The 27553-nt window shown below is 43.7% G+C and overlaps 2 protein-coding genes across 4 annotated transcripts in view; one reads left to right on the forward strand and one right to left on the reverse strand.

Annotated features, from left to right (window-relative positions):
• LOC105829963 overlaps positions 1-25630 on the forward strand; it is a 45416-nt gene extending 19786 nt beyond the window's left edge. The window contains exons 1-2 of one of the 3 annotated variants that reach the window (XM_036288089.1): positions 15287-17674; positions 20166-25630. In XM_036288089.1, coding sequence (XP_036143982.1) covers positions 20275-22683 — 2409 coding nt within the window. In that variant the 5' untranslated portion in view covers positions 15287-17674; positions 20166-20274 and the 3' untranslated portion in view covers positions 22684-25630. Of the gene's footprint in view, positions 1-15286; positions 17675-20162 lie in introns of those variants that run through there. The other 2 variants (XM_012669055.3, XM_012669054.3) reach the window with 2 other exon arrangements.
• LOC105829964 (rRNA methyltransferase 2, mitochondrial) lies at positions 25621-27222 on the reverse strand. The gene is made up of 2 exons (XM_012669056.3): positions 26688-27222; positions 25621-26499 (listed from the first exon to the last, which is right to left on the reverse strand). The coding sequence occupies exons 1-2, from the start codon at positions 26961-26963 to the stop codon at positions 26035-26037; spliced, it is 741 nt and encodes a 246-aa protein (XP_012524510.1). The 5' UTR covers positions 26964-27222; the 3' UTR covers positions 25621-26034.
• Positions 27223-27553: the final 331 nt, after the last annotated feature.

Here is a 27553-nt window from a genome sequence, read left to right on the forward strand (position 1 = left end):
TTATATTTACTAATGAAAAACGTATTAAATGTTTAAAAAAATATCAATATCACAAAAGGTTGATAAAAATCTCTCCTTATTTTATGTGGCTACATAATCTCTCACGAATCGTTAAATAAGATCGAAGATTATTTTACGTGTACCTCAACGATTGGTTGTGAGAGGTAATTGAAATTTCGCTTCGCACTTATGTAAGACGCGTAATCGAAATTTAAGAAATTTATGAAACATAAATAACTAATACCAACTGGATATTATCAATCAATTTTGATTGTATTATATTACGTAAGATATTACTAGATTGCCTCGGGTAACCGGGCACATCCGGGCGACAGCAAAAACCGAGATTCCTTCGAGCGTGTGCGGTAGGTTCGGCACGCGACCAGATTCGCAACGAATGTCACGACGATGACAGCTCCCCATGCCTCGGCCAAATGTACACGCGAATGCCAGGAATGCCTGAAAAATACTCCGGCAGCAAGCGGTGTCTGTGTCCTCTGTCGGCTGCGCCTCGCGTGCAGTTGCGGGCTCAAGAACGGCAACTCGTCTGGGACGATATCCTTCTTCTCCTCGCGCTATCGCGTTGCGTCTGTGAGGCGTGAGAGATCGATTACTTTCGCCGAAGGCGAGTCCTCGAAGGGAATCTTCAGCGACAAATCCAGTCGATCCTTCCCTTGACACTATTACGACTAATTGTTTCGATTGGACGGAGAAGTATCTTTGTATACGATTGCTTCATCGGCATGAAGTAATCTCCGTGTCTCTCTTTCTCTCTCTCTCTCTCGGATGGAAATCTCAAGAATTCGAGCGGAAAAGCTATTTGAAAACCGCGATACCGATCGCGAAGGCGCGCACTTATTATCGCCTCCAATTTGATCGGTCTCGGCTATATGCGGTGTAATTATCGCGCGCGTGGATTGTTATACCTCCGTCCGGCGCTGCACGCGCGGAGGAAACGAAAGCGCGCGCGGAGTGCCGAGCTCTCGAGCCGTCGAATTGCGAGATAGATTCGCGAGCGTCGAAGTCTATCAGAGCGTGTCTGAGGGGAGTTGCATTGATTTTTCATCGATTCCAGTTTTCCAGCAACGGCGGCGGCGGCGGCGGCGGCGGCTGCTGGCATTAGCACCGTCTCGACAGTCCTCGAGATTAACTTTTACACACGCTCTTTCATCTAACGCGCGAACCGTTCGGTAAATATTTCGCGGGCAGTATGCTCCTTATCGCGTCGCCAATGTTCCCCGTCCCCCGTAAGCTCGAGGGATTTTTTTTTCCTCACTGCAATCGCTACACCGAGACGCTACGCGGAGAGTTTCGCTTTCGAGTGTCTTCGAGCAGCCGATTTGGGAGCGTTAAAGCAAAGGCCAGTTGAGATTCAAGACCGTTATTATCTGTTTACCCATTTTTTTCTTTTCGTTTAAAGTTCAATTCGCCAGGGTCTTCCTCGAACCATTTGTATCCGGACATTCTTGCTAAGGAGAAGTTATATCTCGGACTTATCTCACCCCGCGGTACTCATATTTCACGACAAGCGTAACAGTAGGAGGTCTCTTAACTGCTTACATTAAACATATCAACCTGCTCCGTTCCTACGAAGCCGAGCCAATAAATCAAAAGACCACATTGTTCTTGTTACTTGCATACTTTAGCGCGATTATTCATTTTGCGCTTATGATCTCGCAAGAATGTGCCCCAGATATCGAAATTCCCTTGTCATTGTAGCATTTACACGTTTGAACTTTTTCCTTTCTCCCCCTCCCTTCCTTCCCCTTTCGTCAGATCGTAATCTACTTTGTAAATGGCAGAATATACAGCGATGTTGAAAAAGATGAAGACTTTTTCAACGCCGACTCGCGCGCGCGTGCATACACGGCTCGCGTGAATGCAGGGATAAAAATAGAAATAACGTTGCAACCGGCCATATAATTAGGCCGATATCACGGCACCCAGCCGGTTTGCACGTTGGACATTTCACGTTATGGCATTGTGGTTGCCCGTCGCGTTTTTCTTATTTTCAGTAATGAGCAACGACCGGCCGGCCGCGCCGGTCGGCGCGGCAGTAATATTCGTCACGCGATTGGCCGCGCGCGCGCGGCGAAATATCGGAAGTGGACGATTTGCCGCCGAACCAGTTTCCTGTGGATTTTATATTCGTCGTGCTCCTTCAAGCCGATTCCGCCACCCTGGGATCACGCAGACGCGCGAACGATAAACACGATTTCACCGTCGCCGCTAATTCCCGTTTATAATTTTCGTCTCTCGGCGCTTTTATTAGCTCTCTTTTCTCTGCCTCTCTCTCTCTCTCTCTCTCTCTCTCTCTCTCTCATTCTCTCGTGCGCGTCGACCGGGCCGTTAACACGAGGACGTTTCCCCGAGACGTTAAAATTGTCGCCTTGTATTGTCGCCTCTCGTTCTTCTCTTCTTCCGCGGAAACATAACTCGCGATAAAATCCGGCGATCGCGCGGCCAAATCATATACTTTATTTTACGACGTGCTCGGCACCACGCCGATTAATTAGTTTACACGAAACACTGTTGATGTTATCGAAACGAGACAGTTGGCCTCAAGGTCCTCCTCCCGTGTGTCGTACCGAGTTCGTCAGCGACGACGACGACGACGACGATGATGATGATGATGATGAGGTTGCCGTTAATAAAATAAAGTCGCGATCCGAGCAACGTTAATTCGCCGCGCCGCTCCGACTTCGTCGCCGTTTTAAGCCTTCTTTTCCCTTTTCTTTCCCTTACCTCGGGTATTCCGGAGCAACGTGTTCGCGAACGAACGTTGCACCATTTTTCTAAACTGCAGCCGAGCGCGACGATCTATTAATCTTTCTCGATTACGAAACGATCGTAAACTCGCGTGTTCTTCTCGTAAAATAATGCCTCGTGACGTGTACCCCGCTAATTACGCGCGTACACGGACGTACGAATTGATCCTTAAGCTCCTTATTGAGCCTTACGAGATGATTCACCATCGACTACTGCTTCATTAAATGTTATATCGTTTTCTCCGGAAAGTGAAGGACTCCTGAAAGTAAAATTTCGTTGAGGCTTTTTCGAAACTTAGATTCCGCCGCGATGCTCAAGAGAGAACCAATTAAAATTTTCTAATTCTTAATCCTTGACGATTGATTTCTTTCCGTCCAGTTGACTTTCTAAATATCCCGAATATCCCACGTGCATTCCTTTAAACGCACGCCCGTCGAGAAGAAAAAGTGGAGAGACCGAGGAAAATAATTCTTCACATCTTACACGGTGATAATCGGAATAGAATACACATTCCCGATGAAATGGGAACGCGCTCGCTCACGGTGGGGTGGGAGGGAGGGAAAGAGCCTTCGTTTCGCTGAAGAATTTTTAACGTTACGAGAAATTACAGCGTACAAATTCCTTGAGTCGCGTGCACGCGGAGACGTGCGACGCTCGTAATCGCTCGATGCCGACGCGAGAATCGATTCGTTTGAGAGGGCAGGTTCACAGCTCAACGAGCAGGAATGTTTCTGTCGGGCCTGTGCGGATAGAAGGCGCCGGCATATTCGTCTCGTTTCTCTCACATTCTAACGGGCTTCACATTCTGATGTTCGAATTCGCGCAAACCCCCGATACGTCAAATCGCCACGCTTATTTTTTACGACGCGCTGAACGAACGTAGGGCTGATACAGTCATTTTCAATTACTATTTTGGAAACGAACAATCGACCGGCGACTCGTGTATTGTTAATCGAGCCGGCGCCTATTCGTCGATCTTTGCCGAGCGACTCACTCTTTATTTCGTAGCAACCTTCGTAATGGCGCGGCTCGGTTCTCCGCGGAATCGCGCCGATACACAGGCACACAAGGAGCCCCATATAAATGCAATCCGCTGCTCCAGGTCGGCGTAGTAACGGAGTCTCATTTCTACTTTCAATTTGCCTTGAACTTCTTTGTCTTCATTGCTCGCCGCGGCCCGTTGAGCCCGATCACTTGTTCCAGCTTGCATAATCTGAATACCTCTGCCGCGAGATCTTTGCCGTTCGCGGAATAATCGAGATATCGTTAAACCGCAAACAGCGAAAAGTTTATCTGCTTCCCATAGGCGGTGGAAAATGTTACTAAAAATCACGGTACTCCTAACGGTTTCGTTACCGATGACGCCGTCCTCGGTGTTTTATTTCAATAAGAGAGAATCCCACGGAATCTCCCTGAATTTTCATTTTCAAATCGCTAGTGCTTACGGAGGAAAACTGTTGAATAATTAAGCTTGCGAATAAATTAGGAATCGTTATCGTTCCGCTGCATCCATTTCGACAACTTAGCAGCAGCTACGCGAAGTGAAAGAGAAACTTTTGATGATGCCTGCTCTTCGCCCAGGAAAATGGCCAACGGGCTCAGCGAAATCATTTCCGCGAGACGAAAGTCATTTCGGTCCGTGTAAGTGGATCTTAAAAGCCATCGTCGCAACAACACGGCCATCCCGCACACTTTTACAAGCCGCCACGTCTCCGATACCTTTCGTTCGACGCAGGCGCCAAGATAAAGCCGCGCGAGATGAGAGGATCCTGTGAGAAAAAAGACTCGAGGAAGACCAAAAAAAAAAAAAAAGCTGCGCCTCGGTCATATACGCCATGCTCGAGAAAAAGACATTTGAGTCTAAATATAACCAGTTGTCGAACGGATTTAGAAATCCGGTTCGAGTCACGTTTTTGAGAGGCGCGCGCGTGATGGGACACAAAGGAACGAGACGCCCGGGGTTTCTTCACCCTGGGGATTCCGAGTCCATTTTCTCCTCGCCGTTTCTCGACGAAAAAACTGCTTTTTACCCTCCCGAAGGATACATTTTCGACGGGGCCACGGTAAAAAACGCTCAGCTCGAGCGGTGGATTAGCACACGGTTCTTGTCTCAAAACGCGGCGGGATCCGTTACGGCGGGGCACGCACGAAAACAAGGAGGCGAGTCAAATGGGCTAGTTACCTGCCTGTCTCAACAAAGAAAAGAGTAAAAGAAGCACGTGTCGCGCTTCTTGCACTAGCCCCGTACATTGTACCTGCCACTTTTTTCCCCCCCTTACAGACGATATCGCGGCGTTTTACGCCGAACAAAAAGGCAGACCGAGCAGACAATCTGACGCAACGCTCTGGTGTAAGATCTCAATGGTTCTTCTTCCTCAATTAATTCTTCCAATTAATTATTCGGACTTTTAACACACGCACGAATCCGATAGTTGATACTGCTCGCGCGCAATTTATCCTCTTTAACGTAACGTGCGTCTATAGCGCGAAGCTGTCCCAAATACAATTTTTGCCTCTTTCATGCGCGCCAGAATCACGGGCGCTTCTCACCTTCTTCTGCGAACGTCTGCCTTTCGTGCCCGCGATGGCTGACTTCCTGGAAGAAATGCAAACGTCGTGGTCGATTTTCCAGGAGTCAATCAAACCAACCGGTATCGCCAGACCAAAGGGGAACGCGAATGGATCCGGTCGATCGCCAAAAAATGAGATAGCAGCTCGAAAGGTGTAACGAGGTGTGGTATTGCCATTGTATATCCGACCATCGTTTACACCACACTGCATTTTTTTTGTCGTCCCGTAACGGACATTGTTTTATACGCAACGTCCCAGATACGACGACGAATAAGTGGAAACCAATAGAATAAAGTCGAAATTTGCCGATTATTTTTTTTCCCCCCGTTGCGGAAAAGAACGTGATATATAAATCGAGACACTTATCGAGTCGATTGTGAATTAGCACAGGTCACATTAGGGATGTGCCCGCCGAGATTACGGTCTTTTTTTTTTTTACTGTCGACGCGTTCTGTGTTAAGCGTTTCTCCTACTTTTTATTTGTAATAGAAAACAAACGCGGTTTCTCGGTTAGGAAGAGTGGCGGAGTGTACGGTGACGCGCGGAGGCAAGGTGTAAACGTCGTCGGCTGTATCTGCGGCTTTCGTATTGTTTCCTGTCCCCGGCGAGAAGCGTCTTCGTAATGCATTCTTCGAGTTGGAATAACGCTAGACCCCTTTGCGGGATGCGCCGGCACGTCGTCGTAAAACCGGCTGGGTCGGCATGGGTAACTCCGCGCAGAAATAGTACGAACAGCAGTAATACAAAGATGTTGATTAACGGCGAATCTTTGATACCTGGCATTATTGCGCTCGCTCGTAGTATTTAGAGAATGTTAATTTCAGCCGCCGAGAGAAATACGCGTTCCGGAAAAATCATTCACACTCTCTCTCTCTGCCTCCCTTTCTTTTTCTCTCGTCGTTGATGCTAAGAAACGAAATACATTACATCGCGAAAATGTCATTAAGGAGATATCGATGCCACCTTTAAGCGTCAGAGGTAAATTACTGGCTCGCGCGTAGAGAACAGAGATGATTGCAAAACGCGCATGATCGACGATTTGCGCGGAGACCTCGGTTTTTCAAGAACGCTCGAGCATCCGAAGAAGACACGTACGCTCGGCAACCTTGAAGATGATATATCTTCACATGATGATGTAGTTTTTTTTTTTTTTATAATTCTCTATAACTTGCGAATCTTCTGCTGAAGAAAACGCTGAGAACTGTTTTTCAAGGGAAATAAATGAATCCGTCCTTCAAGTATCATCTCTAAAAATTGAAATTCGACGACCACTCAGAAAGTTTTAATTGTCCGCTCGATCCAGTCAGTCAGAGCCTTCGGGGAAAATAGCTAAAAGTTTTCGATAGAAACTTGCCTAATATTCGCGTTCCGTAAGCCGGCCTCGCTGAACCCGTCTCTAGGTTCACGATAATGCGGCGTGCGTCCCGCATAATTTCGGAAGATCCGATAGCGAACGTGAAAGAGCCCGCGGGGCCCTCGGAGGCCGGCGTTGAGAGCGAATTCGATCCGATCTCCACGGACCGACGAGAGATACGGCGACGTCGAGACGTCGTCGTGATAAATTTCGTCGGACTTTTTCTCTTCGGTTTGTGTATCTCCAGCGCGCGATCGCGCGTCATATAAATATTTCTTTACGTTTCGGCGACGACAAGGGACGCCCCGCGTCGCGACGCCCGGATTTAACGTCTTCGCCGAGAACAAATGTCGTTCTGAGTTATCGCGCTTTTTTTTTTTTAAAGGGGGGGAACACTCTAGTGTTTTATATATTTCCCTCGGATGGCACTGATCATATTCTACACAAAATAATTGTACACGATCAGAATATTATACGCAAATATATTGTACACCAAAAAATTGTGCGTGGAAAAACTGTGCGCAAGAATTATCCTTGAATTAAAAATTGCACACGGATATATTGTGCGTAGAAAAACTGTGTAGTGGTCATTTTTTCTACGCACAATATATCCGTGTGCAATTTTTTATTCAAGGATAATTCTTGTGCACAGTTTTTCCACGTACAATTATTTTGTGTAGAATATGATTAGTGCCCCTCGGATAGCACACCAATTAAGATTACATCATCAAATCTCTTATTTTCTCTTCTAAAAAGAAATAAGAGACTATAAATTAACTTTATGACTCTCTTATAATACTTATTATTAATAATTATATCATTAATATTTATTATTATTTTAAATTGCACGCACACCGCGGTATTTCGTAAGAGGGATCTTTGCAGAAGTTGGCCGAGAGATTTTCCAAGTGATTTCCTACGAGTGCTTTAGCTGCTCGCGTTACCACTCGTAGAGCCCGGGAGTGCCGCGAGGACAGAAGCCACATGATCCAGCGGTCCAGACTCATAAGTCAGTCTTGGGGAGCAGGTGTCCGCGATTTAAACGTTATCGTCAGACAGCGGCGATTTTCGGTGGCGTGGTGTAGCGGGGCGAGCTTGGCGGCGCGCCAGAGAGCCTCGGCTCTTACGAACTTTCGGCCGCGGCGATTATTACCGGTGCGTTTTCCAACCTCCTTGGACGGCGGCCAGATGGACGTGTGTTGCAAACGTGCGTACTGGAATTCCCGTTGCGGGAATTGCCTTCGAGAGAGTCGCGCACGCGATATGTCATGGACTCCGGCGACGTGACTCGATGCTTTCCACGGCACGCGGGCGGACACCGTCGCGGAGTCCTCCGAGCGCGATTTCCGCGGCGAGCATGATAACAGCAGGAAATATACGGGGTGTGCGTTCTGTATGCGTCGATGTGAAACGGTCGTTCCTCCTAAATTCGATAAGATATTGTCATAAAGTGGGAATTTGATCGAATAAGAGGCATTTTTCATTAATCTCCTACGATCCACTCGCTTTTTATTTACACATACATGTGTTTCCGGCGAATTTCTATCTGACGTCTGCGTCTTCATTGAGGAATCTTCATTGAGGAGGCGGCACGAAGCGAGGGAGTCTGCGAGCATGTGATTCCATCGCGGCGAGATGGTGCAGCAGCGACGGCGGCGAGAAAAATAAGAGACGGCGAACAAGAAGAAGACGAAGACGAAGAAGAAGAAGAAGAAGGAGCAGAAGCCGCCGCCTCCGGGAGAGAAGGCCTCGAGGTCGCGGCTGCGTAGTTCCCCACAACTGCGGCTCCCACGAGTGCTCACGAGCCACCACCGCGAGTGTGTGTACACCGCCGCTTTCCAGATCAGATTCATTGACCCCGCTGAATCTCTCGGAGCGGAGACTCGGCCGCTCGGTGCTTTTTCCACCGTGACACAAACGTAACCGGCCCGCGACGTCAGCGGCGACGACGACGACGACGACGCGGGCGGCGGCGGCGGCGGAAAATATACATACGGCTTCGTCCGAACGAGAGCGATACGTAATACGCCGCGACGTTGTGTATTAAGTTAACGCGCCGAGTAAATCTAGCGCGGGCGAGATTAAATGGTAGAGGAAAACGGGAACGAAAGGAGGTGATCCCCCCGCGGATGATGTGACGCGGCGGGAGAAACGAGAAACACGAGACGCCCGAGTACAGAAAAGGAAGAACGAGAAGAGAAACGAAAAGAGAATGGGAGAGACGATCCCGACACTTTTGGTGGAAAGAGTCGGTAATTTGCGGCTGAGATATTTCGATTAAGTCGACGGAACGTTTCTGCGATCTACTTGGGCTAATTAACGACGATTTCGGGTAATAAACACAGGAATTATTATCTCGTGTTTACACGCGACGCACGTGCGCGAGACGATGCCCCCGGATTTTTCGTCGCCGCGATAGCCTAAATGAAGGTCAGCGAGTGGAAATAAATTACGACAGATAAATGATACGATAAACAGGAAGTGCGCCCCATATTCCGCCGGCGCGCGCGGCCAACTTCGATTTTTGATTCGAGTATGACTTAAAAAAAAAAAAAAAAAACTGTTGCCGTCTCATAATTTTTTGACGGCGAACGAAAGCGACGCGCGTATTGGGCGTCCAATATTACAAGTGGGTATCAACGAGAGCGATGTAGCCCGCTTCTTCGATGAACTGCCTCTGACCTTGCGACGAAATAATATCAAGCGCCTTAAATTAAGACACGCGCGAGAAAGACTTCGTGAAACTGTTGGGAGAGAAATGATGTCCAGGCGGCTGTGCCACATAAACTTTTTTTTTCTTTTCCTTAAAATCACATACGTTGAGACCTTAGTATAGTAATTTGCTAGTTCTAATGCCTGCTAATAACTGTAAAAATTTCGTATTTATCCTTCGTTCCGTATTCTTCTTTCGAAATTCCTCGTTAAGCGTAACTGCTAATTCGACTACTACTTGCCATTATCTCGGCAGCACGAAATTTTCTCGAACGATTCTAATCATTCCCGCCGACGTTGAATCGCGCGTTATGATTATTCATTATCCCCATTAAATTGATGATCGTTCATTGTCCCAGGGCGGTCGCTTGAGGCCGAGTATCGAGACCAGAAGTGTGTCACATCTGCTCGTCGGCTCGAAGGAAATCTTGCTCTTATTAAGAGCCTAACAGTTCGGAGATCGCCGGGCAAGGCCGTCCTGTAACTGGCGAATTACGGTATCGGGGTTCGCTTCAAGCAGCGTCGAGCTTAATTCCTCCGTTTAATCGCGCGTCAATTACATTAGCTGATCGCGCTTGCCAGGATACGATCCTCTCACTGACAAGCCGGTCAGCCTTCGCGGTGGCGATATGACGAAATTTCGGATTCGTAGCAAAAAGTCGAATCGCACGGCGAGTTTTACATGTATCTCGTGGGAGATATTTTTTTCACAGCTGAATAAATAAGCGATTCCAATCCTTTTCTCTATGGCTTACTTATTTTGACGAGCTGAGCGATCGACTTGATTACTCCAGCTCCCTTGACACGTTGTATAGTAGCAACTAATGACTCGCGTGATAAAGGTTGAAATGTTTTAAGTGCGAAGTTTTATGTAATATTAAATGAATATAAATCTAAGTATATCTTTATCTATTATATTTTATTATCAATGAGTTTCGATTTCTTTTCTTATCGATATCGCGTATATAAAGGACTTTAATAAAAATCTTTTTTTTTTTTTTAACAAAATTACGAAGCGTTAAATAACGAAATTAAAAATTATTTTCTTATACCCGTTTGGATATTATTATTTATTTATTCATTAATGTGTAAAGAGTTCAACTTGACTAGTTCATTGAGATTGTTGAAACATTTTAGGTTCTACATTTATAATGGTTATGGTTTGAGATAACGCTTGATCCAAGCAAGCATTATTTCAGCAAGTTTGTCGTGAAAATTCAGTCGCGTCAGAAAAAGCGAAAGCTACTCGATTGAACCACACTCGTGCAACAAGTACGCAAGAAATGGTGGTTGTTCGGTCGGCGGAGTGCATCGGACGCGGTGTACGAGATGTATCATAGCTAAGATGCAGCTATGTGCAGCAGGACCAAAAGCAAAGAGATGCGCTGAAATATTGTATATTAGGTGGTTAAATTAGTTCTGGTCACTGATGTTAGATGGAGCTGGTTACAAGTTAAATGAATGTTGATATCTGTCAGATTTGATTGTTTTTGACATTTCTACAATATCTGACAGACCAGTCATTGTGAAATATTCATCGTTGTTTTACGTGCGTCTCAAATGGAATGTAACAAATTGCATTTTCGATATTCGTTAGGGCCTAAACACAATGCCAGGCAACAGGCAATAGGAACAGAAATAATGAAAGAGAGAATGAGAGAAAGAATCTCCTTCTCTCTTTTTCTCTTTCTTTATTTCTTATTCCTATTGCCTGTTGCCTGGCATTGTGTGATGGCCTTTACTTTTACTGTTTGATTTGAAGAAATCCGCAGCGGAAGCTTATGAAACGCTTTTAAAGAATGAACAAGCTCCATCCTATAGCAACTGTAGATTTTGCTTTTAACCCTTTAAAAGTGGTGATTATGATGTTGAAGACAAGGAAATACTCAGGTCAGCCAAAGAAGTTCGAAGACACAGAATTGCAAGTATTGTTGAACTTAAACGCTCAAGGAAACATCAATAAATCAACGATTTCCGAACGCACATTCTATGGATCCAAAAGGAAGAAAAATGGGTGCCACATGAATTGAGTGAACATGCCATTGCAAACTCATTAAACACTTGCATTTTTCTTCTTGTCAAGCAAAAAAAAAGTTTTTATGGCGAATTGTAACGGACGATGAAAAGTGGATCTACTACGACAATTCTAAGCGCAAAAAATCGTAGGACCATCGACATCGACTGCAAAACAAAATATTCACGAGATAATGCTGTATTTGATGGGATCAGGAAGGAGTAGTGTTCGAGCTTCTGAAATCAAACGAAACAATAACGACTGATCGCTGCCAATAACAATTGGATAAATTGAACGATAAACTGCTGCGAAAAAGACCAGCGATAGCAAACAATCGACGCAAAGTGATCCTTTTGCAATACTCGTCCACCCTCTGTGGCGAAAGCTGTAAAAGAAAAACTGTTGGAGCTCGAATGGAAATTTCTCCCGCATCCAGCGTACTCACCACACATCGCGCCCTCAGGTTATCACTTGTCCACATCGATGCAGCATGCGCTTGAAGACACACATTTTCGAAATTATGAAGAAGAGCGAAAATGGATCGATGAATGGATGGCTTCCAAATCAACATCGTTCGAGAAACGATGGAAAATATTTTGATTGATTTAATTCTTTTGACTGTTTTTTTGCAAACAATGACCAGAACTAATATGTATGGCTACACGGTCAAACTGCACTCAGACAAACTCAGCCGGGCTCCGGCGTATGAGACCATACGTATGAGACCAGACAAAGTACATGCCGTCGGAGAGATGTAGGGGAATTTCTAGCTGAGATACACCTGCTGTGCGACTCTCGTACTCTCGGCTACGGGGTGTCTCGGAAACGCTCGTGTCGCACTTTCAGAGAGTTCTACTCGCGATTTACGACCTCGATACACACACATACACACACACACACGCACGCACGCACGCTTTTCTCAACGAAACTTTAATCGGTGAACACTGTGTTTTATGTATTATCTGAAACTTTAACGTGAACGCTAACTTGTGGAACTTCTATTGAAACTTTAAATTGAACTTCTAGATTCTAGACTATCGAAAATCTAAGGCTAGCAATTTATAATCCAATTTGTAAACTATTACTACACGATTGAAGGTTTTTTGCTCGAGACTATTTTAATTTTATTATTTCCTTTTGACAATTCATATTTATTTTTAATCATTGCAATTACTGGTATTAAAAATTAAAGAGCATCACAATGCTTTAAATCTCATTGACAGTAGAAGTTTCCAAAACCTCTGTTTCCAAACGTGCATATGTACAATATACCTGCGGATGTGTAATGAACCGATAAGTGCATCCTGAATAAAATGCATAAAGCCTGAAATGTCAGTCGAGCTTATCGCGAAAAAAAAGGGCGAAATGTGAGACTACTTGCAAGTAGATCACGCACTCGTTGCTGATATCTGACACCAAGTCTTTAACTGGCGTTTTTCGACTTTTTCGCCTTTGTCGTCGAGAATTGTTGACAGAGCTCACCAGAGCTTGTATTCACGGGAGAAACTCAAGGGAGACGCTGATTTACTAATCGCCCGAGAAACGCCGAGATTACAATCCCGAGGAATGCGCTTAGAGCCGACGTTTCGAAAGGCCGCTACTCTCACATTCTAGCTGCACCGTATTATATTCATTCACGCGTACACAGATTTGTGGTCTTTCTGCCAGCACCATTTATCCACCGCGAAGTCGTCGAGCTCGGTTTTAAGTAATTCAATCGTCTACTCTCGGGCTTTTCATTTCGCAATCGAGATTGCATTCAATTATAACAAAACACAATGGCTCCGTCTGAAGTTTTATTTAAAAAAAAAAAAAAAAAAAAAAAGAGAGGCACATTCGCGCGTTGTTGTACGAGCGTGATTATTGTGCGCCGCAGATTATTTAGCTACCGAAATGCGGCGTCTTGATTGCACCTCGGGATAATCTGAGCGCGAGAGGATTCATTGCTTCGCGTTATTGAATTCGTTCTGCTGGCGTTGCGTTATTTAGGGAGAGGTCAACTCGCAGTGAATCATCGTAGATTCGAGCATGCGGCAGGCGAGAGGAACGACAAAAGCCGGGGAAGACGCGGTCACCATTGGTCATCTCCCGAGGCCGTTTAAACCGACACTGAGAATAGTAACTCGGGATAAAACCCTGCACTCTCCGGCTATAATTTTCTACACGGTGGTATCGAATTTATTGTTCCTTTCCACATGTTTCTTAATGATCCGTTCGAGCGTGACAAAAATATTAAAGGTAAATTTTACACTGGGCAACCCTTTGTTGAAACTTTGTTAAAACTTTTTTATTCAAAATTTTGAAGATCAAATCAAGAAATAAAACTCCGCTAATTGAATTGCAAAACGATCTGCAATTTCTGCTAAACATTCGCGAATTATGATAAATAAAAATGTAGGGATAATTGATTCTGTGAAAGGATTGCCAATGAGAGATAAATCAAGTACGTAGTATTCCTCGAAGTGCGTACGATACGCGACGTAATCGCGATCCGCTTCGGGTAACCCGAATGCGAGGCGTGCAATTGATGCATTTGGAACATCATTCTGCAATCGTGCGCGTTTACGCAGCCTCCAAGAGCGATTGCGTCACGACATAATGAACTGTATTAAGAAAATGCAGACACTCTACATATCATTCGTTCTCGACGAAACATATACAAACAAGTCAGATCGAGTAAACATCTGACCATGGAGATTCTTGATTAAGAAGAATTACTGTTTTCTACTGCTTCTACCATCGCGTCATTTTGATAAGCTTTGTAGGCCAAAGAGGCATGGTTTTAATTTGCCACAAACTTTCAAACGGATTTTTATACTATTAATGATAAAATTGACCTGTTATTGATTATATTAATTCTATTACATCGTTTTTTGGATCGATAACATATCTTAAAAGGAAAAGAATATCAATTTTAGAATTGATTTATTGACTGTGCGCAATTATCTTGCATGGCTTAGTAAGTTATTCTTTGAAGTTTGCTTGGAAACAAAAAATTGTAATGTAATCCAAGCGGGAGAAGTTCGGCACGAGCGATAATTAACGCATCTGGAGCGCCGAAATGTAAATGTTAGTGTTATGGATTATGAGAGCAGACGCAAGACAAATACACGATGTTTTCTGTGTCGGTGGCGGCAGGAAGATTAAAGCTGATGGATCTTTATAGTCGCAAGATACTAAAGCATGTCTTTAACCCTTCACGCGATCCTGCGTCAAAGTAATTATCGCCTACGAGATAAGCGACAGTAGTAAAGACGTTTATCTTTATGCTCCTTTTTGCGCATACGTATGTTATTTTTATATTTTACATTTTTATATTTTACACTCATTACACAAAAAAATTTCTATGGAAATGTCCCGTAATGCAGTGAGTTATTATAATTCAGATTTTCTTTACTAAAGCACTAGAGAAAAAATTGTTATTACAATGAACAACATCAATGACGTTCAAGTAATTGCAGAATGCTTGATATCGACCCATTTCTCAATGTTATCTCGGATCGCGAAGGGTTAATCGTTCTCCTCTACCAGCTGTGGCTAGATTCGCCAAAGCAACAGACGTTTGCTCCGCGGATCGGAAAAATTTAATGGTCATATCAACGCGGATAATTGTAACGAATATAGTGCGAATTACGTGATAATGCATGTTGGGAGAAATCTTTGATGTTTTACCGCTCTTATTAAATCTTTTTCATACCTGTATATTTTAAATTTTATTGCATGCTAATCTCTTGTTAATTATCAAACTTGAAAATCTTTTTTATTTAATCATATTTATGCAACTTTTTTTCAAATTAAAAAATTTAATATGTTTATTATACATAAAATATTTTTTCTTTTTTTAAAGAAAATTCTAAAGAACAATTTTGAGAGTAATTTGCATAAATTAATTTCAATTTTAATTTTAATGTAATGAAATGAGCTCAAAAACATTCTTATATAAAATCATAAATGTACAGGAAAGATTTGTATAATTAAATGGTTTATAATTGATCTTCTTCAATTCAATCAGTTTGATTAAATATCTACCTGACTGCAATTAAGGTTTAGGAGATTAAACAACGGAATTCATAAATGCGGAATAATTGAATCAATTTTCTACCGGATAATAATCCTGTTGGCCAGTCTACGTCACGTTGAAATTAACGTTTAGGAACTCGACTGTATAGTGCCCACGTTATCGCTTAATTATAATCTCCCAAACGTTGAAATGTAATTAACGGATTCTCCGAGCATTCCTCCCTCTCCCCAACCCTTTCTCTCTCTTTATATTTCTATCTCTTTCTGTTCTCCCTTTTCGAAAGTGACAACCTTATCGGAGAAAGCTTCCGATACAGAAAGGCTTGATGGTTGGTACACGAGTAATAAAAGCCGCTGGTCATTGACAAACGCGGATAACGAACGGCTCGCATGCTCGTGTAGGAAATACTCTCGGTTATCAGCGAAACGACTTAAGTATTCGTCGAAATGCACGAACAATCATCGCCGAACCATTCACGCGCGCGCGCGCGTGCCCCCGGTAAAATGTAAAATGTAAAAACTTTCTCGCGTCGCGCTAAGACGGTATTTTTTATTGCGCTGCGCATTCGAAATTGTACGGCAAGTGCGATTCGCGAAAACACGAAATCTTCTCACATCCGTGGAATTATAAAAATACGTACGATATAATGAGAGTGATAAATTATATACCGCTACGCGAATATCGCATATAATTTTATATGCGAAAAAGACTCGGCGCGTCTAAAACGCATAACAAGAGAAGGATAAAATAAGAGTTAACTCTGAATAAATATTACCAGAACTGTCATCGCACGCATATCTCGCGTATACTATAAAATCGGACGATAGCCTGTAATTGAATTTATTTATTATCAAGAATTTATTATCAAGGGGGGGGGCCTCTTGATTGGCCATAAATATCGCTCCGTTATCCCTTTACGCTTTTGATCTGACACTCCGTAAACATTTCCATTCGCATTCGTGCCGGAAGCCATTGATTAAGATACGCGCAAATTATAAACGCCATAAAATTCCTATTAATCCCTCGTTCGAGCTACGAATATCCGTTCGCACGAATAACATCGAAGAATGAGGCGTGGGGTATAAAAATCCGACGGGATAGTTCAGCGCATTTGCGGGGCAGAGGGGGGGGGGGGGGAGAGGTCTCATCGACGTCGATGTCTTTTCTCGCAGAGACGAGCTCGTCGTTATTAGACCATATCTCATAACATTCTTTATATATATAGAAGCATGTATTTTCGCGAGATAACGCGCTCGAGATCCTTCGTTATTACGACGCTACGCATAAAATGTCCGTCTCGCGCGCGCGTTGGTTCTCTTTCGGTGACCTCGGGCAGCATCGTGTTCGGCAAGCAAACGGAAAAAACTTTGGATACACTATATTTTATTTCGCCCCGTCCCGAAATCACTTAATTTACAGCATGGATTACGCGCGTGCACTCGTACGCGCCGCGCGGCATTAAACGTGATATACTCGCAGTTGCGTGCCTTTTATTTTCCTCCACGGCTAACGCGCGCTGCACGTTTTGTTTAGCAAACCGGCGCACGCAACTTCGCCGGAGGAAGCCGAAGATTTGGTATTTTTATTTTTATTTTTTTTTTAATCGAACGTGCGCTCCGACCTTCCGCGAGATCGGGGAATTGTAGTGCGTGTGAGTATCTTCATCGTTCTTCCTCCTAATGATTCATAATAACAACCTTATCCAAGCGCAACGGATTACTACGGACGACATAGTGAGTGCAAATGAATTTAGATTAAGTGACAAAAATATAAATCTCAATTCGGGTAATAACAACAATAATGATACATATTTTGCGTGAAGAGGCTGTCACCGAAATGAATATCACGTGGGCAATATTATTTTTCGAAACAACGTTTCGCCCACGTTCGTTTCATTTTCACTCAAGCATTCCACTATAATTTTTCAAGTTCGTTAAACAGATAGTCTCGGTAGGATACTTTCCGAGCGTGTATCAATATTCTTCGTGCGTAACGTCCGCAGCGTGTCGCCGCCTTTTATTGCTCCAGCGCGGAATACGCCGAACCAATTTAGCGATTGTAGCTGGAATAGGCAATAGAGGATAAGTACCCTAGTTTATACGGCGATCTTACCGCGATCGGCTGTAATCGAGCGCCCTTACGGCTCTTAATAGAAACGCTTCCACGTGCGCTCGTATACGTTATAGGGCCGTTCTCTCGGGGAAGGGGCTCTCTCGGAAGGCACGTATTGAGAGTAAGTACTCAGTTCGTTTTCTCGCAATAAATCGCGCCGTACTACCCCCCACCGCGCTCCCTCCCCCTCCTCCCGGATAACGATTATCGGTGTTTCACGTATGAAAAATTCCGCGAACGCGTATCGCCGATAAACGGCGATGGCCCCGACGTTAATCCAGCTACTCGGGCTTGTCAATAATAGTCCGTCGCCGCGCGGGCGGAGAAAATCGTGTTTTTCCGCCGCCGTCGTCGGCGGAAATTATTACGCGCGCGTCGTAAAGCCGGCGGAGCGCAGAGTGCCAGACGATGGGGCCCGCGCGCGCGCCTCCGTCTGACATTTAATCCTCGATGTTAACGCATCGACTTTCGTTGATTGGAAAGGCTGATAAATACGGTCGCGCGAAAGACATTCAATCTCCCCGCGCGCCGGCCGGCCGGCGTCGCGTCGTTTACGCGCGTTTTATTTACGGGGCGTCAATTTCAGCGTGCGCGCTCGCGTGTGAGACGCGCGTTGAACTTTTTGGAATGCTAACGGGCTCCCTCGCAGGAAACTGTATTTTACATCATCTGCATCGGGGGGGAGGGGGGGGGGGCTGTACATCGCCGCACGCGGTCGTTGTCAATTTGTACTTGTGCCTTTTCTCTAAACTCTTCGCGTTTTCCGCCCTGGGATTCGTGTCGCCCTCCATAAACCGAGCCGCCCGAGTATAATGAATTCGTTTCTCTCGCCGGAAACGGGGATAATTCACGACGCGCGTGCGTTTCTTACGGTAAAAATTGATCTAGATTACACGCGGTCACGTTTAATTCGTTATCATCAGCTATGCACGCCAAGCCTTCCTCCTTCCGGAAGACGAGTCCCGAAAAAAAAAAAAAGCGCGCGCCTCTAACTACCGTAAATTTGTCCCGAGGTACCGAGCCCGAGGTGCAAGTCAACGATAAGGATCAATAAACGATATAAATTGAGGCGCGTACGACATTTCTTCGGAACACCATAAAGTGTTGTCCCCCTTTCGCTCTCCTGCTGTCGCCATCTGATGAAAATGGAAGGCGAGAAGAACAAGCCCGCGGCGTGTTCCGCGGCGCGAGGCGACGACACGTAAACGATCGGGAAGTCGATTCTCGTATTTGTACGTCTTATTCACGGGGCAGACATAATCCCGCGGCGTGCCTGCGTAACGGTAAAAACAGATCGGCGTGCATTCACTTTTCCCCGCTGGAGTGTGTACGACGCACACTCGCAAGGCGCATTATCCGACCGCGCATATGAGGCACGCACTTTGCGGCACGCCTTTTAAGGGTATATACGAACGGTAACGTGTCAGCGCCTAGTAACAAGGCCCGAAACATTGTTGTATTCCTCGAATTGTGTGCCTCACGGAGAAACACAAACGGCGTATCACGCAACGCGGTTGCATACGTTTAATTATCCTTTTACGCGCGTAACGCTTTATGTACGTACGCGGAAGTCCCGGTTAAAAGCGAGATATAAACGTAATTGTAGAGCGGAAATGGGGGACGTCAGATGAGCGCCGCGTCCTAATTTTTTTTTTTCTCTGACCGACGACGTTACAGATTGTACGATGAAATCAACGTGTGCAAAGGAGTTTATCAATTGCCTTTACAATTAAAACAAAATCGTTGTATCAAATATTTACTTTCAGAAATTGATAAGCAATTTTTTTTCCATCTTCCGAATACTTTTATATATAAAATTAAGTTAAATGGCAGGTCTCTAAATTATGATTGAGTTCTGCTATCTGATTTCAAGATACGCTGTCGATTTGTATACGTGTTTCTGCAGACAATCATGTTCGTTTAATGGACATATTTCGACTATATAGCTTTCCCTTTCTCTTGCATTGTTCACAGTAAATTCGACAATTAATTGAACGTTTGCTCGAGTGGTCGAGTTAGTTGATATAATCGGCAATCGATTTGTGGCACGTATCGTGCACGATAGCACGTCACCGAACGCGAGGCGATAGGGAACGTATCCTATATGATTTTCTCCGTTATGAGCACTTTGCTCCGAGAGGAGCAACTTTCACTTGATAATAATAGGCGACCTATTCTTTTCCGTGGGTCACGCGCTACGTCCCACTGTGGTTACTAGTCGTTCGGAGTTCCTTTTCCAATTATTTAAGTCCCGTATGACTCCGTAGAGACAGGTGGAAGCATTTCCACGGGCACATTAGAGAAACGCACGGAGCAGATGCGCAACACACTGAGAAATTCCTAAGGAAACTCGCGACCCTAAATTGCCTCGGGGAACGATACGTCCGGTATACACGCGGCTAAGTGACGTCTATTAAGATTAGAAACTGGGTTAATATTACTCCCTGGGAGATGAGCCGCTACTTAAGTGAAAGCCCTGACGGCTGAAGTTAATTCACGTGTCCCGAGTTGAGCCAACGTATTGCTAATTTCTCCGCGCTCGGCTACCTGCTCACCACTACGTGTACGCACGTTAGAAAACGAACTAATTTAATCTCCCTGTCTGTTAGCAGATCGCTGATCCTGATGCTTCCAAGAACAAGGGACAGGTGACAAGGGGGATCCAGACGCGAGCAGACATAAGATACCTTTCCCGAACTCGACAAAAAGAAGCACGAAACGATGCTGAGCCTACGGCGAAGACACTCTCGGTGGAGAATGTTCTCCGTCTTACTGTTCCTCGGATTAATCTGCAGTGGTGAGCTAACGCCCGTTCGTGTACCTGATGAAACAACGACGACGTCATCGACACCAAAAAAGAAGGACATTGGTTCTCTGAGCGACTATTGGCAAGCGTGGCTCCTGGTGGACGCGCAGGGCGCCTACCAACCCGGTCTGGACTCGGCTACTCTTTTGCGAAGGATAACGCCGAAGAGCGTGTTCATCGCGCCGGTGTTACCCGCCTGCGCGGAAGGATATCACGCTGACAAGATGGGTAGGTGCGTGAAGAGTATAAGACTTAACGCGACCGCGCACAAGGATTTCATCCTGGAACGACTTAAAATTATGTTCGGTAATACGCAAACCTCGAAGAACGATCAAAAAAAGTCAACCGGTCCTCTGCAGCTCAATATACCTCTGATACCCAACGTCGATCGTCAGTCGACGAAGATCGAAATCGACGAGGTGTTCTCGGACGTCGCGGTCCCGACTCGCAACGAAACCTACTTCGCAGGAGATGAAGAGAAGACGAAGCCGCACAAGATGAATCAATACGAAGTGAAGAATAACACAACTCTGGACGAGGAGGAGTCGACGTTTTTTCTTGAGAATTCCAGTATTGACGATATTGAGAAGATTGATCGGAAATCTTCAACGATGGTTCCGGTAACGGTAGCGGAATTGGTCGACGAGACGAACGACACCTATTTCTCAGAAGTGGTGGACTACAAAATCCCGATAGACTTGAAGATATTGTTAAATTCTTCGAGCATGAAGAGGGTCAATGTGAGCGATGGCGTAGAAGAAAACGTCTCGATGGCGGCGAAGCGGGAAAACTCCACTGAAACGTCGCCCGCACTGGTGCTGCTAATCTCACCTACAAAATTGACAAACGTAGTAGACGATACGTCGTTGACACAGAATACCACCGAACAAATGATACAGACGTCCAACTTCACCTTGAACGCCACTACTATCGCTACCACTACCGGAGGGAGCATTATCGTTGGCATATCGGACTCCCCACCTCCACCCGCAAAACAATTGACGTCGACCTCGTTGGATGAGCAACGAGATAACGAGACATTCGCAGAAGACGAGCTGACGCCGGAGACTTCAAAGCCGAACGAGTCGCAGGAAACGGAGTTTGTCTACGATGAGGAGGAGGACGACGCGGATTACTCGTACAGCACGGACGAGCCGGAAGAAGACGATTCGGCTGAAGGCGAGGAGCTCCTGAAGCATGGAGAAGCCGGCATGACAATTCCCACGCTAGACGTCGAACGACTCGATCGTCATCAGCGGCAACGGAATCAGACCACAGATCAACAAAAGAAGACGCTCGAGGTACACGATCAGGTCATGATTCGTTTTAATGATTCCGCGCCTGCGGAGGACAAGGACGAAGTGGAGAGCAATATCTCCAGCGAAGTCAGCATTGACGGTGACTTCATTCTGGAGACGACGCTCTTGGACGTGAACACCGAGAAGCTGCAAGTCACCACCACCAAACCGCCGGAAGTGTTAGAAAAAATCATCAAGAACAACGAGGACGGCTCCAAAGAATCGTTCGGCAAGAGTCCCGATGTCGTACCGGAAGTCGTATTTTCCCAAGACGCCCATAGCGCGGTGTCCACCAACTCGCATGAACGCGAGCGAATCGACCAGCTCTCCACGAGGATTGAAAATGATAGGAACGAAGAGCTGGAAACCGCCTCTTCTTCATCCGAGCCCCTGTTATACGACTCGCCGGAGGAAGATCCGATAACCGATAGTCGTACGATCAACGAGAAACGATCGCATGCCAAAGAGAGCGTACTACAGGAAACTCGGAAGGACTCCCAGTCAAACGTTCCAGCGAACAGCTCCAAACAGACTGCGATAAATTTCGACTCGAGCGAGGATTTCGTGAGATTTCCCGATTACGTGAGGCAGCAAGGTAGTTACGTGAGGTTCCCATCTAGCGAAGCGAACAGCATACACAGTCTGAGTTATAAGCAGAATTCGCGCTATCCCGCGGACGACGTTAGCAGCACCAGCACCAAGAGCAGCGTACCCATTCGCCAGAAACCAGTTTGGTTTCCCTATCAAGCGGCGCCGAATTGGAAGCAACTCGATCGCGTCCAGGTGATGGCCAGCGAGAGGCAGAATCGGAGACCGGATTTGATGCGTGTCTGGAGTAAAATGCCGCTAATCAGGGACCCGACTAACTACCGCGTTTATCAGGACCAGACGACCGACAACGATCAGGAACAATCTTACAATCGATTTTTCCGGGCGCGATCGTCGCGGAGATTGAGTCCCATCACGGAAATATCGCCGGAGAACAGAGTGCCAACACAGAAGCGGAGGACGCCAATCAGCGTGTAACTGTCCTTAGTCGCCTTCGCTCTTGAAAAAAAAGTCTAATTGTGTCTGAAATGACTCGGAAAGAATTCGGAAATTGCGTCAATGTAGTTCGCGAATCGTCGCCGCGCTTCACTACCGTACAAAGATTTCGAAACAGTAAGATCGATGAGGAGAATTATTGATAGAAGATATGCAGCAATGTGTGTTTGAGAAGTTCAAGAATCGGTACCATGTGTATCGCACCTAGTATTATTTTTTTTTTTAACTCAGTGAATGTATTGCGACTCGTTGAAGACTTGCGATCTCGAAAGGAGTGAGCTGAACTCTCCTAAGTATCTTCCCTTCTAAGCTTTCGTGTGAGAAAAGGACTGGACTCGCTAAGAGCGGAAGGAAATTTAGAAGCGTACTTAGACATTTGTTTATTACGTTCGCATCACACGCGACAGTATCGATAGACGATTAAGCTCACATCCGGGAAAAATCCTTTCGAGGAAAATTTTCACAAATGCGTCTTGATAATATTTATGCTACGCAGTTAGTAGTGATAAACACTGGATGGAGAAAGTAGCGAGGGAGTAGCAGGTAGTATACTGACGCAAAAGATTTGCGCAATCGATGATGGATTTTGTCGCGTTAATCAGACGCGCAGCTTTCTATGGAAAGTTCGAACTGTGCATCGTGCATTTCAAAATAAAGACACCGATAAGTGTAATTTGCGAACTCATTACATTTGGTGGTAGTGAGATATTGAATGATTGCGTGAAAAAATGCGCCACTGTTTCGAACGACAAAATCGATCGAGATGACCGATTTGTTCGAACTGATATTAAGTAGACTAACATTTACGAAGCAAGCAAGCGAAAGCTAAGATTTTCTACCAGAATACGCTGAAAAACAAAGTAGAAGAAACACTGCCCGAAATAACTTAAATTTTTTACGAAAGGTTTTTTTACACTTTTTCGACTATAGAAATTAATAACAATCCGCATTTTCGTCGCATTGATTTTACATGTGTGACCTGTATTCCTACATTTTTAAGAATTATTTTAATAATTAACCCTCTAATTAAATTTTATCTATGACTCCATTTTAAATGGTAATTTTATTGTTTTAGTGTGAAAAAATGGACTTAATAAAAATGAAACACTCGCACAGAATACTAAATATGCGGCGAAGATGGGGAATAATAAATTCTTGATACAAAATATATCGCTGATTAGGCATAATGAAATAGTCATTAATTGAGCTAAGTTTCGTGCGAAATATCGTTGATGAATCTTTATTCTCTGTGCGGCAGAGAGAGATAGTTATTAGACTCGTCAGTGTTAACACTAATTTTGAGATAAGCACATTGAGAAAAAAAGTTAATTTGACTAAATTTTTTCAATTCAAGCATTTATGTATTTCAGTTAAATATATAAATACTTGAGTAAAATTGATGTATTTAAATTAAATAAATAAATACTTGAATTGAATGAATTTAATCAAGTTGAAAAACTTAGTCAAATTAACATTTTTGTCTCAATGCACATACGACGTTTACGAGCTCGCGAATGATATGTCGAGCTCCATTTACTAACGGAAGTGTTATTGGAGCAGACTGAGCTTTAGAGTTATCATAGAGTAGTCGATTTTCGGTCGTACGAAATTTTGGAAATCGTGTTGCTATCTTCAATAAATGAACATACATCCACATCAATTTCCTGCTCGCCGTTGTAAGATTTGCAGAGAGGAACGTAGGAGCCGTTTCAATTCATGACCTTTAGCAGATTCTTAAATAATTCAATTTTATATATACAAACGGACGTATTAGACATCTTTTTGAAGATCAATCACAAATTACAGCTACATTAGCCAGAGCTCACAGCGTAGAATAAGTGTTTTCGGTGTGACTTAATCGATCGTTGTTTCACGTCAATGGCTTCCAAAGTAATTTCGCTCGAAACAGCGAAATTAATGGTCGAAAAGTGATTCGAAAAGTTTTTACTGTAATACGCTTTGCCTTTCATTCAGGCAAAACAATTGCATTTGGACGGCGACATCATCGTCATCGATACCGTTATAATAAATGCTCCGGCTACAATGTGACATGCCATAAATAAGTTTACTTACTAATGCTTCAAAGCTTTATGTAGCAATTAAAGCTTTTTTATTTAAATAATAATTATAATATAACAAAAATCAACACATAGAATACTTTCATTCATAAATTGCAAAAATCTCCGTAAGTTTATTTTTATTAGACGTAAATTAGGTAAATAATTTAGAGTACGCTATTAAATCATGTCATTTTATAATATTCTCGGAAGCTCTATTTCCCTTAAGAGCAAAGAATTTTAAAAAATATAGACAATATTTAGATCATCGACAAATGTAATACTAATTAAACAGTTTTTTTTTATTGAAATAATATATGAATATTCTTGTTAATCCTGTTAATACTCATATATTAAAATTTAGCGGTTAACTTTAGCCTGTTGCATACAATGCAAAAAAGCCGTAGCTTTTATTGTAGCGGGTGTCACTCCGTCTCTCGACATTTCGAATCGGATATTGTTATTTCTACGCGTGTTTTCCGCTACGGATGCGACAATGAAGCCAAAAGTTTTTACGAGATAGTTGACATTGTACGGCCAGTAAGTCTACTGATCTACATGAGTTTCAATGTGGTGTGTAATGTCTCTCGTACTATTGAATGTCGATTCGTGTACATATTAATTTTTATCATTGAAGAATGTATATATGCATAGAGGCATAATGTAGGCATAATATAAATAAATAAGTGTTAACAGCAGCAGCACAGTCTCACAGATTGCGTATTAATCGTGTATTAAATCTTATTGTATTATTTATAGCGAAATATATCGATGTATATTGCATTTGTCGTGTTGTGCAAGGCCGCCTGTTAGATAACGGAGTGAAAGGAGTTATAAAAAAAAACTGCATACGACACCCGTATGATACCAAATTATTGTGCCTTTTTTATTTATGTATAACCTGCCCACACACATCTTCATATCCTACACTTTAAATATTATATACAAGTAATTAAAGATAAGCATCATTCAATCAGACTGGATCTTAATGCCTAATGTTTCTTTTATGATTTTATATTTTTGAGTTTATCAAACATTAAATAAATTTTCGATCTCGAAACATAGTTCTAAACAATCTAAACTAAAGGAGAGGAGTTGTGTTATAATTTTAAATTGAGAATTAATTTGTTCAGTTTAGAATTGTATATAAAACATAAGAAATATTCACAAGCAATAAGTTTCACTCTGGCCTCATCTCTAATTATTTGTATATTTAAATAATTAATATTCTGTTATTATTATTTAAAACAGTGTACCTATAAACTGATTAATTGCGTCAACTCTTCTTGAGACCTTTAAATCCTCTCGCCAGGAAGAATTTCTCAGTCGATTCGTCCCTTGTGGCATCAGGTCTGACCACCTTAACACTATTATAAAACTTGGACAGATTCTGTTCAAACTGTTGCGCCTTACCACCGTCCCAAACTTTTACAACAAGGGCACCCTGTGGTTTACTGATCTGCAGTGCAAATCTAAGTGCGGCATATGCAAGCAATATTATATTGTCATGGTCTATCTCCCTTATGCCAGATGCATTCGGTGCCATGTCGGATAGAACAATGTCGACCATGTTCCCTTGCAACAGTTTGCTTAGGATCTCTTGTGTCTTGGCACTTGTGAAGTCCATGTTCCCTAGAACAGTCGCACCTTCCACAGGATAAAATGGGAGTTTATCGACAGCGTACACTCTGCCAATGGGACCTTCCTTCTTGCCATGTGAGTTAGTTAGATTGGTTGCAACCTGCAATCAAAGTTGTCAAGTTGAGAAATTTTCCCTGAAATTTAGGCTTTGTTATTATTACAAATATGTTTTAAGAGGATACAAAGTTTAGAGAAATTTTATGCATGAAAATATAAAGATAGTACTTTTTAGGAATTGATTTATAGTATATTATAGTACATTAATTTATTGATGTATCTAACACTGACCTGTGTCCAGCTACCAGGCGCCGCTCCGCAGTCTATGACAGTTAGACCTGGGCTGAGTATCTTGTACCTCTCATTGATCTCTAAGAGTTTAAATGCGCTTCTGCATCTGTAGTTCTCCTGCTTCGCCATCTCCACATAGGGATCGCGCAGTTGCCTCGCAAGCCATAGCTGCGAGCTGTGTTTCTTGTTCTTCAAATTCCGTGGGGTCTCCTTGAACAGTGTGTGACCGATGTGTATGCTCCTCGTTCGTGAGATGATCCTGTAGGGAGAATTCATCCCAAGATACACGATGCAAATGCGGCCTAACCTAATTGAGCATGTGTGCTCAAACGCTGAGATTTTTCGTGAATCAATATTTTATCTGTCAACAGACTGAACGCCATACACATCTAGTATCATTCAAATATAATTTCGAACTAATCGAAGGATAAATGTATCTAAAAAACAAGCTGTCAACATCGCAAAAATATAACTCCGGCCACGGCCATGTTATTTAATCGCAACTGAGCTGATCGATTGCCGGCGACTGGCTGACCGCCAACTCCCATTGGAGATATCAACTGATCGATTACTCGAATAATCGATAATGCGATGATATTTTTAAATATTACGAATATCTCTATTATTCATTTGGTTCTTTTTAATTATTCTTCGTAAACTTTTATCAAATCCTTTCTAAAAGGGCATAGCATCGATACTCGCATCTCTCGAAGTATTGTTGTCGCTTTTCCGCGATGCCGATTGGTTCTTTCGTTGCGCTTACTTCGTGTTGCGAGAGTAATCATTGCGATTGAATTTTGACAGCTGTCAAATTTGTATAAATGGTTATCTATACCGGAAGAGACGGGGAGAGACCGGGAGAGACG

Source organism: Monomorium pharaonis, chromosome 6 (genome assembly GCF_013373865.1).
Source record: "Monomorium pharaonis isolate MP-MQ-018 chromosome 6, ASM1337386v2, whole genome shotgun sequence".
Lineage (NCBI taxonomy): Eukaryota > Metazoa > Arthropoda > Insecta > Hymenoptera > Formicidae > Monomorium > Monomorium pharaonis.